Source organism: Hippopotamus amphibius, chromosome 6, assembly GCF_030028045.1.
Source record: "Hippopotamus amphibius kiboko isolate mHipAmp2 chromosome 6, mHipAmp2.hap2, whole genome shotgun sequence".
Taxonomy (NCBI): domain Eukaryota; kingdom Metazoa; phylum Chordata; class Mammalia; order Artiodactyla; family Hippopotamidae; genus Hippopotamus; species Hippopotamus amphibius.
This window is the reverse complement of record NC_080191.1, coordinates 68150268-68163423: the sequence shown is the minus strand read 5'-3', so window position 1 is coordinate 68163423 and position 13156 is coordinate 68150268. Positions and strand designations below refer to the sequence as shown.

Below are 13156 nucleotides of genomic sequence, written 5' to 3'. Positions count from 1 at the left end.
TTTTAGTTTGATGCTGCTTCCTTTGCTATTTGTACATTGGGCACATGTCAGAAAATACTTGACACAAAAAAGATGAATTTAGGTTACTATTTTAGTAGAATTCTTGTAAAATATTTTAAAACCTATATACAGAGGTCACCTCTCACTGCATCCTTGAATCCTTAATCTCAGCATGTAATGTAATCTTTCTGCACCATCTGGTGTCATAATTAGAGCCCAGGAAAAGAGAAGACTTATTTATGTAAGCAGGATTATATTTATGACCTAGGAAATATTTGGTGTGTGTGTGTTTATTTGTTGCAGTTTATCATTTTAAAGATTTTACTGCCTAATAAAAGCTACTGTGATTAAGTATTTTGTTGCATATGTTAAAGTGAAAGAGAGAGACAGACACTCACAGAGACCAGTTGCTGTCCAAGCATACTTGCAAGAATCTCTGAGGTATGATCTAGGTTACGCATGAACAGCTGAAATACCTTTACAAAGTAATTATCTCAGTTTCTCCTACCAAATTGAAAATCATAATCATGTGAAAGTGTTTACGGCTGTGCATTCAAAAGTTTGGTGCTGGTGACGTCCAGCTATGGAACAGACTGAAAATTTTCTCTGAATTGTGGGCACTGTGTGTATATAGATTTGAGCTCTTTCCTTCCCATTATTTTCTCCATGAATAGATGCCTAGGTTTCACACCCACTTAGACAAAAATGATTCTATGCCTCATACGTTTTGTGCAGTGAAGATTGTTTAGGACTTAAACAAGGCATAGAAAACCATGTGACAGTGTCATTCTGGTGTTTATAAAATGCTTTCCCTTTCTTTCTACAGATAGCTGCTGCTCTGTGGTGGTACTTCATATCTAAAGGAATCGAGTATTTGGACACAGTGTTTTTTATCCTGAGGAAGAAAAACAACCAAGTCTCTTTCCTTCATGTATACCATCACTGTACTATGTTTACATTGTGGTGGATTGGAATTAAGTGGGTCGCAGGGGGACAAGGTGAGCATTTTTGGGAACGTATCCACATGTAGTAAATTATATAAATGTGTAAGGTGGAAAGTAGTGAGAATTTGACTTGGTCTGTAATTTAACTTACTTTCATGGTTAATTATTTCTGTGCTAATTTCACTTTAAAGACATTCAAAGAAAGTAAAGCTTTAGCTTTTTATCTGTGACTAATTTCACACCTACAGATTTACCCCAGACATAGGCATAAACAAATCCCAAATGTAGCAAATAATATTTTGATAGGGAGCAGTTCTAGTGGTTCTGACCTAGAGGATACTAAGATATAACCTCTCAGTCTAAAAACCCCGTCTCCCATCCAAGCTCGGAGCCCACTTCTGCTCTCAAATAGGCCCAAATGCACCTGTTGGTTCTTACTCAAAGGAAATTGTATGTAACGTTCTCAATGCTGAAGAGAATCTGAATTCATAGTTTGGCCAAGATTTGCCTCCAGCTTTTCAGACGCCTGTAGGTTGGAGATGATTCACATCCCTGAGCTGGAAACAAACCATTCCTCTGATGGGGACCTAGGGTATAAGTCATTATAGTGCAGTTCACCTTGCTACTCTCTATTTAGAACTATGTAGAAACCTAAGAATAAGTACTGTTTTAGGGATTTCTCTGGTGGCCCAGTGGTTAAGAATCGCCTGCCAGTGCAGGGCATGTAGGTTCGATCCCTGGTCCAGGAAGATCCCACATGCTGTGGAGCAACGAAGCCCATGCGCCACAACTATTGAGCCTGCGCTCTAGAGTCTGCAAGCCACAACTGCTGAGCTCATGTGGCACAACTACTGAGCCTGTGTGCTGCAACTACTGAAAGCCTGCATGCCTAGAGCCTGTGCTCCGCAACAGGAGAAGCCACTGCACTGAAAGCCTGCACGCTGCAATGAAGAGTAGCCCCCACTCGCCGCAACTAGAGAAAGCCCATGTGCAGCAACGAAGACCCAACACAGCCAAAGGGGAAAAAAAAAAGTACTGATTTGTTGTAGTGATGTATATTGGCACATATGAAGGCAATCATGAAACATTTACAGATCTCCTTAAGCAATTCAATTATATGTACCTCAAGAGTAGTGGAATGAAAAGTGATATCGACAATAGTTCCATATTAGGGCCTACTTAAGCCGCTGGAGGACCCTCATTTGAAAACTCGCCACTTTGAAAGTCCTTTGCATTTGAAGAGCAACCATTTTTATTTATATGGTAAAAGCCTGAGTCTAAACTTTAAAAATACTTGGCATGATTTGAAGAGAAGGCTTTTGCATTAGAACTACTTTAGAACTTTTCTTCCTCACCTGTACTTAAGATTAAATGTTGGAAAGTAATGTAGATTCATTTATTTTATGTCCAGATGGTTTATCACCTAATAAAGGTTTCTGTATCTTGTAAATCCCTCTCTTTTTCTAAAGCATTTTTCGGAGCCCAGCTGAATTCCTTCATCCATGTGATTATGTACTCATACTACGGGTTAGCTGCCTTTGGCCCATGGATTCAGAAGTATCTTTGGTGGAAACGATACCTGACCATGCTGCAGCTGGTGAGTTAAATGCTTCTAAAGTTTTTTCTGGTGAAGCACTGAAAATGTTTGAATCTAATTAATTTTAAAGTGCCGAGTCATTTTTGACAATTTTCTGTTACCAAATTGACTTTCTCTGTGCTCCAGCTGTAGGAGTTGAGGCTGTTTGGCTCTGAGCTACCTGTTTATAGACCTAGTGGTGACGGCCACTTGCTTTTTAAATATCCTTAAAAGACCAGACACAACTCTTATCTCTCTGAGAGATGTCCTTTAAACACATCTGTGAAAAGATCTAAGCACAGCACAAAGTACACAGACTCATTTATGATTAGGGAAATAATCTAACTTCTTTCTTAGGCTTTTTCTTTTTCCACTTAAAACATTACTATTAACTCTTTTCATCCTGTCCTTACATAAATGTTTTGTTTTCTATTCCATTTTTCTTTCCTTGTGAACAGATCCCATACGTTCAGAGTATGAAAGTTGTAGGGAAGGCACAGAGCCAAGGAAGGGGTTGGGTAAAGGAAGGGACCAAGGGGGACTTCCCTGGTGGTCCAGTGGTTAAGACTCCATGCTTCCACTTCAGGGGGCGTGAGTTCAAACCCTGCTTGGGGAATTAAGATCCTGCATGCTGGACTTCCTCGGTGGTGCAGTGGGTAAGAATCTGCCTGCCAATGCAGGGGACACGGGTTCGAGCCCCGCCCCAGGAAGATAGCACATGCCACGGAGCAACTAAGCCCATGCACCACAACTATTGAGCCTGTGCTCTAGAGCCCGTGAGCCACAACTATTGAGCCCATGTGCCGCAACTACTGAAGCCCACGTGCCTAGAGCCCGTGCTCTGCAACAAGAAAGGCCACCGCAATGAGAAGCCTATGCACCACAACGAAGAGTAGCCCCCGCTCGCTGCAACTAGAAAAAGACTGTGTGCAGCAACGAAGACCCAACACAGCCAATTAAATAAATAAATAAATAAATAAATTTATTAAAAAAAAAAAAGATCCTGTATGGCTCATGGCACAGCCAAAAAATAAAAAAATTAAAAAATCTTATATTAAAAAAAAAAAAGGAAGGGACCAAGGAGCAGAGCACTCTTAATTCCCTGACACACAGTCCTTAGAGAGCAGAGCTTGGTATTCTCAGCTGCTAGTCTTCAGAGCAGATCGTTCTCAGCACCTGCCCCCCCGTAGGACTTCTTGTAGCATTTGGGTGCATCAGGGCAACCTTCAGAGCTAAGCACTAGCCCAGTAATCAAACTGGAAATCCAAAATCAACCTGGTAGCTATTCTTCAAGCCTTGGAAATTATTATAATTTGCTTTAATCATAGCATGTACACAGTTTTATCAGTGGAATCACATTTGGAAATATTATTCATCCCTGCTTTAAGTTGCTAAACAACAGACTCACCAAGCAGGAAGCACAACCTTTGGGGAATGCTGGGTGTGCAGGATTCATCTGTGAGTAGAATGCTACAGGAAGCTTCCTCCAGTTTTTGTATAAGCTGTTTATAGAGTTTGTGAAACTCGTTTCTCTCAGTAATTAGTAAATGGTCCCAAGAAAATGAGGAGATGACAGAAATCATGTGAACTCTTCGTATCTGCTTTGCTGGAACCTCCACCTGACTCTGCTTGAGTGGTGCTGTGCTCAATCACATGCATACCCAGTGATGCAGGTTTTCAGTGATGCAGGTTCTAAGAACCATTGTGAAATCAAAAGTTCTTAAAATCTGGATTTTACCATGGAAAACTTTTAAAGTTTTTTAGTCTGATTGAAATTTTGGGCTTCAATGGGATAGATTTTTAAAATAATATTTAATATAATAATTAATATTGACAATGCTGTCCTTAAAAGAGAGACCACACTTGCCCATTCCAAAGAGGATGTTAATTTTGTGAAGGGTAGTGTATTTCCAAGCCAGTTCTCACAACAGTTAATCATGTATGTTAATCTTGTAAAAAGGTAACCCTTGTGAATACCATGGAATTCATAATTCTTATAAGAACCATTCTCTCTTTTTATACTTATTCTCAAATATCTACTAAATTTTACCAAAATCTTAGTCTTTAAAGGACTGTGTTAATTCAAATGCATATTTACCTGTCCGCTATTCTGTAAGAAATAAATAATGAACCATTTTGATAAACTCATTTTTTTTTGTGCTTAAAAATTTTTTTCTTTACATCTTTATTGGAGTATAATTGCTTTACAATGTTGTGTTAGTTTCTGCTGTACAACAGTGAATCAGCTATATGTGTACATACATCCCCACATCCCCTCCTTCCTGAGCCTCCCTCCCACTCTCCCCATCATCACAGAGCATGGAGCTGATCTCCTTGTGCTATGCAGCGGCTTCCCACTAGCTATTTTACATTTGGTAGTGTATATGTCAGTGCTACTCTCTCACTTCATCCCAGCCTCCCCTAAAAGTATATGTACCAGCCTGCTGACCACTTTGTGGAGAGAAATCAGTCTAAAATATGGGAGGAAAACAAAAATTGAGAAGCCTATAGCACCGTTACTTTACTCTCTTAGGCCACTGATACTCCCTCTCATTAGCTAACATTCAACATTATCCCAAAAAGAACCCATTGAGCCCAGACGCCAGGCCAAGAGCTCAGGAATCATGGGGACCAACGCAGAGCCCTGCCCTCAGATTGTACACAAGTGGAGAGGTGGACAGTCCAAAAGTCAGCAGGTGCAAAAGACATAATTCCTATGAAACAAAACACCCACGTAGAACAAAACCCTTCGGTTAAAGGGCTGGAGGGACCCGTTGTGGGGAGGTACTTGAGTCTTAGCAGGAAGCCCTAGCTGAGGACGGAGCATTTGAGCAGAAGCCAGAGTGAGAAGGAGCCAGAGACCTCTTAAGGCTTGGACGGCGGGGCACAGCATGGGCCTGTCTTAGCTGCACAGAAGATGCTGAGGTCGTGATGAGCTGTTTGCTGCCCATGGTAAATGTACCTGCACTGTTTTGTTTTTCAGGTTCAGTTCCATGTGACCATCGGGCACACAGCACTGTCCCTTTACACCGACTGCCCCTTCCCCAAATGGATGCACTGGGCTCTCATCGCCTACGCAGTCAGCTTCATATGTCTCTTCCTTAACTTCTATGTTCGGACGTACAAAGAGCCTAAGAAAGCAAAAACTGGAAAAACAGCTGCGAATGGTATTTCAGCAAACGGTGTGAACAAGTCAGAAAACCACCTAGTGGTAGAAAGTGGAAAAAAGCAGAAAAATGGAAAAGCAAAAGGGGAGTAAAGAGAACTGGGCCTTACCTGGTGTTGACAGTGAGAAAGTTCCCACTTCGTATAAGATTTCAAGGAAAACAGAAGCAAATGAGGGTTTGAGGGTGGGGAGAAAAAGACAAATGTGCTCTATGTATTAGTAACCTTTAGATTGAGTAAAGTGTTAAATACAACACCCAGATGTTTTATTTATGAAGTTTTTATTTTAAACTTTTTTTTTATTAGCCTTGATGTCAGACCAAAGCAATCATCACGTGACTTTGGAGGCCCCTCCCCGTGTTCACATTTGTGTGTCTGATGCATGAGATTTTTCATGTCTCTTAATTTTTCAGTCCGATGATCACAGAAACATGGTCTTTATAGATTTTTCTCTTTTCTTTTTCTTTTCTTTTCTTCTTCTTTTTTTTTTTTTTTTTTGGCTAAATTGCTACTTATCTACTGATGAAAATCAGTTACCTTACATTTTCTGGTCCCAAACTGGAAATGCAGATACTTTAAAATGTGCACATTTGAATTCATTTGCTGACTGGAATTGTCGAATCTCTCCACCTCTAGTCTGAAGATACCCTTTTGGCTGGAATTTAATTTTAAAAGTCTGATGATCTCTGTAGACTCTTAGAGGCTTGATGATGATGGTGTTGGTGAAAATAAGAATTATAGTAAAATCCTGTCCAGCAACTCAAAGGTCACCATGACCTGCAGCTACAAATTTGCTACAAATCACTGTGGGAAACAATTTTTGTGATGAAAAGGCAGCCTTTCAATACTCCTGTTACTACCATATATATATATATATTATAAAAATTGAGATTATTGTCTGATTGGAAAATGAAACAATTCATGTCTCTATTAGTAACATCATAAAGTAGTTACTTTTATGTGCTGTTAGAAGAGAGTATGTTGATTTTTATCAGGCTTTCCTTGTTTTGATTTGTGGCTATTACTGATTTTTCATATGTGGAAATATACCTACCTCTTCTGTTGGAAAGAACATTTAAAATTAAATAAATTTTAATTAAAAAAATCAAGGAGTCCTCTAATGTAAATTTTAATATTAACATTCAAATTCACTAACATTGTGGTTTTGGGGGGTTTTTTTGGTTTGCTTTTTTGTTTCTGTTTTTTGTACAAATAACAAACAGCAAGCTTTTCTGTGATACTGTCCTTCTCTTTTAATGTGTTTAATTTTGGAGTGATATTTTTCTTGTGACAAAGTTGCAAGATCTTATTTGTAACTAGATGTGAAGTGTAAACCCATTTTGGTGCAATATTCTTGACTCCTTGGTGCTAAAGATCATTAAATTCAGTGTTTGATTGTTACAAAGTGTTAATTGCTAAGACATAAAATGAATAAAAGTGAGAGTAGCCAGAACCAGAAAATTAAATTTGCTCTTTGCAAATGAAGTATCTCATGTAATGTGAAAAAAACTGGAAATTCACTAGGAAAGAACTTGTACCCTATCTTATTACATAGGTTAAATTGTTAGTGGGTATTGCACAGGGATCATTAGAGAAAATGTGACAAAAAAAAACAACAAAAAAAAGGCATGAATATTTCTAAGTATCTTTAATAAGTCAGAACTGCATGTGCAGAATGTAATGCTGTTTGTGCAGACTATTTCAGAATATTTTGTAAACTATAAAATATTTATTGAGCATTAAAATCACACCCCCCCCACCACCCCGCCAAGGCATGCAGACATGAGAATTACAGAAAATTTGCAACACGTCTAATAGTTTGGTCTAAGAGGATTCAACACATTTGTTTTTGCTGCTCAGTGTGTAATGACTAGAGATTTGTAAATCTTTGTGAACTTTCTGTACTGCTTCCCCAGAGCTATTCATTCCCTGCTACCTGATTTTAGCACAATAAATATACTACTGCTGTGGGAAAAAATAATTTTTTTGGTTAATCAGTTTATTATAATGTAAATTATCTGCTAGATATATATTTATTTGATTCAGTTAATATTCTAAATTCTTCCCTGCTGCCAATTTCTAACGTAGAAAAGGAATGAAACTAGAAGTTGGGTGTCAACAATTTCTGGTGAAAAGCTTATTTTTTTATGGTAGCATATTTTTACTTTAAAACTTACTTGTCTTTGGAAGAACTTTTGGATCCAGACATAAAACATATCATTTTCTTCTGATTTCTTACATTTGTCATTTCAAATATAAGCTTTTAAAAAATTTTTTATTTTATATTGCAATATAGTTGATTAACAATGTTAGTTTCAGGTGTACAGCAAAGTGATTCAGTTATACATATACATGTATCTATTCTATTTCAAATTCTTTTCCCATTTAGGTTGTTACATAATGTTGAGCAGAGTTCCCTGTGCTATACAGTAGGTCCTTGTTGGTTATCCGTTTTAAATATAGCGGTGTGTACATGTTAACATTTTTAATGCTGTACTTTTTTTTTGTTCCAAAAATAAAGTTGGGGAGCTCTCCTGTTCTGATATTTAAATCTTTCAATCTTTACTATACTTTGTTTCTTTACCAACGATGATTTTAAAATGTGATAAATGTAGCCTTTTCTGGTAGCTTTCATAATTGCTCTATCACCCCAGTAAATACACATGCCTCATATGTAAAAATCAGTGAAGGAGGATTGCCTGTTCTTTTTGGTAAAACTTTGTCAGTAACTTTCTTATATAGAAAACAGGGAATTTATGAAATATTTGCATTGAGTAGAAATAGCTGAGACATGTTAGCAGTGCATTTTCCAATAGACTTGATGACTGTGGCTCTTCTTTTTCCTCTTTTCTGCATTACTCTTTCTTCAGTTTTGCAGATGGATGCTGACTGGTGACTAGTTTCAGTTTTAGCATTATTAATTTAGTCATTTTCTCTTTCTGTTTTTGCACACACTCTCTAAGGCATTCAAAATTATTTTCATATGATTATATTCACATTTTAGATTGTGGAATCTAGCAGTGCTTTGTTATTTATAAGGAATATTTTAATTTACAGGGTTGTTCCATATAGGGATACCCTGTGAATAAGAAAGAGAACTTAGAGATGGAGGTGATTTTTGCTGTCATATCTATTTGATAATATAACTCAGGCATTATGTATTGACCATTGAGGCAGAGCCTTTGAAGCTCACCTTCATTAGACTGTAACAATATGCTGAGCTGTTCACAGTCTCTCAGCTCTTTCCTTGTTATAGCCTTAATCTCAACCAGCCATATTCGTAACACAGTCTGTACTGAGAATAAGATGACTACAGGTGTACAGAATGTAAGTGGCGTGCTCAGCACAGACCTGGGAGACTCAGACTTAGGATCTGGTTAGATGGTAAATAGGGTTGCAGATCTGAGAGGCACCGAGATGCTGAGCTACCTGCACAGGCGCAGAGCATCTGAGCAGTAAACACAAAACCTGCTTAATGACATTGGTCACCTGCCACTCAGCATGTAAGCAGTTTTGAAGGGTAACCTTGGAGAGCAAGTACTTAATAGTGTATTTTAGAATCAATCCTTAAATCAATCTTAGGTATTTCAGGCAGAGGACATGTGAACCAGAAGAACTGTTGTGAAAAAGGAGAGATGTAGAAACAGATCCCTTGTTTCAAAACACTACAAATCATACAAGTATCTTTCAAGTTGATTTGCCTGATATAAAATACTGTGGGAAGGCACAGATGTGAATTGAAAGGCAGAGCTTTTTTTTTTTTTTTAAGTTTTTAAAATAGGAGGATGTAACATAACTCTACATTTCTGAAGGAGATTCAGAGGTCTAAATTAAAAATTATAATTGACATACAGAACAAATACCAGATGAAAACTGAAATTCTAGAATATATCACCAAAAGAGCATTGTGACATACGAAGAGATAGTAGTAGCTGTGTTTCGATGGTGATAAGTTATCAGGAGTTTTAGGTGGGCACGGGATGATCTAAATTAGCTCTTGGAGTTCTTTTAGACTTATAGGTCTAAGTTTTGCTGTATCCTTTGAGAAATTAAACATTTTTTCTACCTGTTTAAAAAAAAAAAGCCTAGAACTTGTCTCCTTTTTCCTTTGTCTTTTTCATTTTATCACATAAAGACATGTTTGCATGTCCACATGTAAACAAATTTTCCTTCACACCTTTATTCCTTGGAGATCCATCTGGTCTTAAATTGAAATTCACCTGGAATTTTTTTATTTTTCCCATTCTCATAGGTGAGGTTTTCCCAGTGAAAGTGACCTTAAAGCAGTATCTCCTTTAAGAATAAATGCATGCTGAAGCACATCGCTTGATAGCTGTCTTCCTAATTATAAAAATCTAATGTGCTATCAGAAGGCCTTGGTGTAATTGAACATCTGCACAGAGAATATGTCCAAATTAAAAGCCATTGTAAGACTAAAAACTCTTGGAAGGTTTAAATACAGCCATTTCTAAAAAGATAGGGTCTTAAGATTGCTGGATATCCCACTTTAAATACACGACTGTGGGTTGTAAAGAGTCAGCCCACATGTGTGTTCCACATCTCTTGTCAGTCTCCACGTATCCCTGAATCCCTTTTCTGCAGGTTTAGAAAAGCCGCTTAGGTGGTTCCCTTCCTCAGTTTAAATTTTTTTCTTGTATTTGCCATGAGGAGAAAGGAAAGCATCCAGTTGAGATTCCTTCTTTCTCATTCCTGTTGTATCATTTAAACTGAGTTTCTCCTCCCTGTGAGAAAGCTATCCTAAGAACCAGTCTTTCAAGAATAATGATTATCAGACTGGTAATGAGAGGGTGGGTAGCTTATGAGTCTTGCACTGTATTATGTTAGTGACATTCACACCTCACCTTTGACTGTGACTTGTGTTCTAATTTTATTAATAAATCTGGGAATCAAATACAACTTAAAATGTTTTCTAAGCAGATTATATATACATATATATACATATACACACATACACATTTAGGGTTTATCAACTGTACACATACAGTTGGATTTCAAATATTTTCCGAGTTCAGTTCTCACAGCAAATATTTAATAAAAATGTTACGTGGTCACATCAAAGCTATATTTATCCAACAACATTTACGTGTTTTCATTGGGCTTGAACTATTATTGCCAGTCCTTGTAAAAGTGGTAGCTGTTCTTTTTGCCAGAAAGGAAAGGCGTATGGGAGCTTGTGAGGCCAAAGAGCAGCCAGATGAATTTAGGGAACAATTTTCTAATTTATCCCTTAGAGTTGAGATTTGGAGTTTACATCCTAGAGTCTTCCCTGCATATTTACTACTTCAGAAATCCAGCCTCATCTTTAGGTTAGTGTGCCAGATGTTTACTGGCTCTAAGAATCCATTCCTAACCCTTTGAAATGTTCTCTCTCCTTCCCTCTCCTGGTGTTACAGTCTGTAGGACTAAAAATTACATTTCTCAGACTCACTCACAAATTTAGGTTTTGTCAGTGTGAGGCACTTGTGAAATTTTTGGAAAGCAGCAGGAAGGTGGATGCCCTCCTTCTGTAGTAATGCAATCATATAAATAGACTCCTTACAGACATACATGTTGGCAACAGCTGAACCACATGTTCTACTGTCTTGGCACCAATTTTGTGAAGGCCGACAGCGGTAATGGTAATAGCAGCCATGGCAGATGTGGTCATATGCACTTGAAGCCAAAGACTTAGGGGGTGGCCTCCTGACTTTTATTTCTCCAAGTTACCAGTAATCATATAAGCATCTAATCCTGTGAATGAAAGCTCTTTCTGCTTGAAATACCTTGAGTGGTATCTGTTTCATGCCGTAAATCTTACCTAATTAAGTATTCAGCACTGAAATGTAATCAGGAAATGGACTGCCTAAGATAAGAATATGGAATTGGTTATCTGACCTAGTTGAGTTTACAGGCAGTGACAATTTCATGACTAGTGGGAAATGAGATACTGTTTTCCATGTAGCAAACAGCTGACTTTTTCACCTATGGTCACCTCGAATGAAATAACTATTGAAAGCAAAGTCTTTGACAGACCGAGTGGCTGCAGCATGGAAGCGCTGTGATGGGAGTGAGGAATACAAAGACTTGAGTGAAATGGCTGTTTCTGATTGCCCTGCAAAGCTCACAGAAAGAAAATTAGCTCATTCTTGGCTGCCCTAAGAGGACCTCATATCTTGTAGCAACAGATCTGAAACATCTTAAAACGAGATCCAAAATTTGATCCAAAGTGGGTTGCAGAATTACCACTGAAGTTCACAGCCTCAATAAGTGAAAGCTGTGGTATTAACTGGGAAAGAGTGGGATCCAAAGAAGTGGAATGGGGACATTTGGATGGATTTGGATGAATCTGAGAATGTGAATCTCTAAATCCCATGGAATATTTCTAGCCAAGAAAAGCAGCACTCTCTTCCTTGTCAGACATTAGTCCTTTGTTGCTTGAGATCCTGTAAGGCTGAACTACCTTCAAGCAAGGTAGTTACCTTCCAGAGCAATGCTGATCTTCCATGTGTCTGCTTTCTATTCTTTCAGGGTCATCAGATCTGTAAGGAGAATTAGATCACAGCATACCCCAAGGGGGACAAATACAGACTCTATCCTGGGAAGAGATAGCCCAGAATTATAGGATTTGGCTAATTTTCCTCTGCAGAAATGTATAAGAATTGATTCTATGAATAAGCAGAAAGAAACATATCTTTGGGTTGGACTGAAATTATTAAAAAAAAAATTTAGTGGCTAAAATTATTAATTTAGTTTCTCTTACCAGAAATTCTTAATTTAAGGACATAGCTCAGCCATGAGGAGTAGCTTTTATGATTTGTCAACTGTTTAACCTGGAATCAGGAAAACCTGGAATCATTGATGGCCTACATCAAAGTGAGACAAATGTTAGAAATCCGTTGCAATAACAGAGGAGAGAATACAAAGGCTTAGGGCGTTAGTAATGTTGGAGATTATTTATCACATGCAGCCCACTTGACCACCCTCTCACTATATTTGAGAAATACATTGGTAAATGTACATTGGTGATCTGTCCTTGAAAATTTCTGTAGCGGCTGTTTTCTGTGGGCTGTGGATTGTAAGGAGGAAAACTTCCTCTACCCTCTTACGTTGGTGACTGAGACCTACGAATTAAACTGACAAAAGACAGATTAACAGGAGAAAAGGTTTATAAGTTTCATTGAGGCTAATATTTTAATTTTTACATGCATAGGTGAGGAAGTGAAAAACCAGAAGAAGTGATTATACTTGGGGGTTATATACCATTTTAACAAAAGACAATAAATTGTGGAGAAGTGACTAGACAAAGGAAAGGGAGTCTGGGTTTCTAGGACTGATACTTTGTGGGAAAGTAACTATGAAACATATGGGGGAAACTCGTGGCAGATAAGGATTATTTCATAGGGTTTTTTTGTGCAGATTCACCTCCATGCCTTTTCTCTTTTCAGGGATTAAGTGTTGTTTTCCTTTTCCT

General features: G+C 37.9%; 1 protein-coding gene across 1 annotated transcript in view; it reads left to right on the top strand.

The window, feature by feature from the left end:
• Window positions 1-7666, top strand: part of ELOVL4 (ELOVL fatty acid elongase 4) — a 31691-nt gene extending 24025 nt beyond the window's left edge. Inside the window, exons 4-6 of the mRNA XM_057738676.1 lie at window positions 827-998; window positions 2414-2541; window positions 5504-7666. Of these exons, the coding sequence (XP_057594659.1) occupies window positions 827-998; window positions 2414-2541; window positions 5504-5779 (576 nt within the window). The 3' untranslated portion in view covers window positions 5780-7666. The remainder of the gene's footprint in view (window positions 1-826; window positions 999-2413; window positions 2542-5503) is intronic.
• The last annotated feature ends 5490 nt before the right edge of the window (window positions 7667-13156 follow it).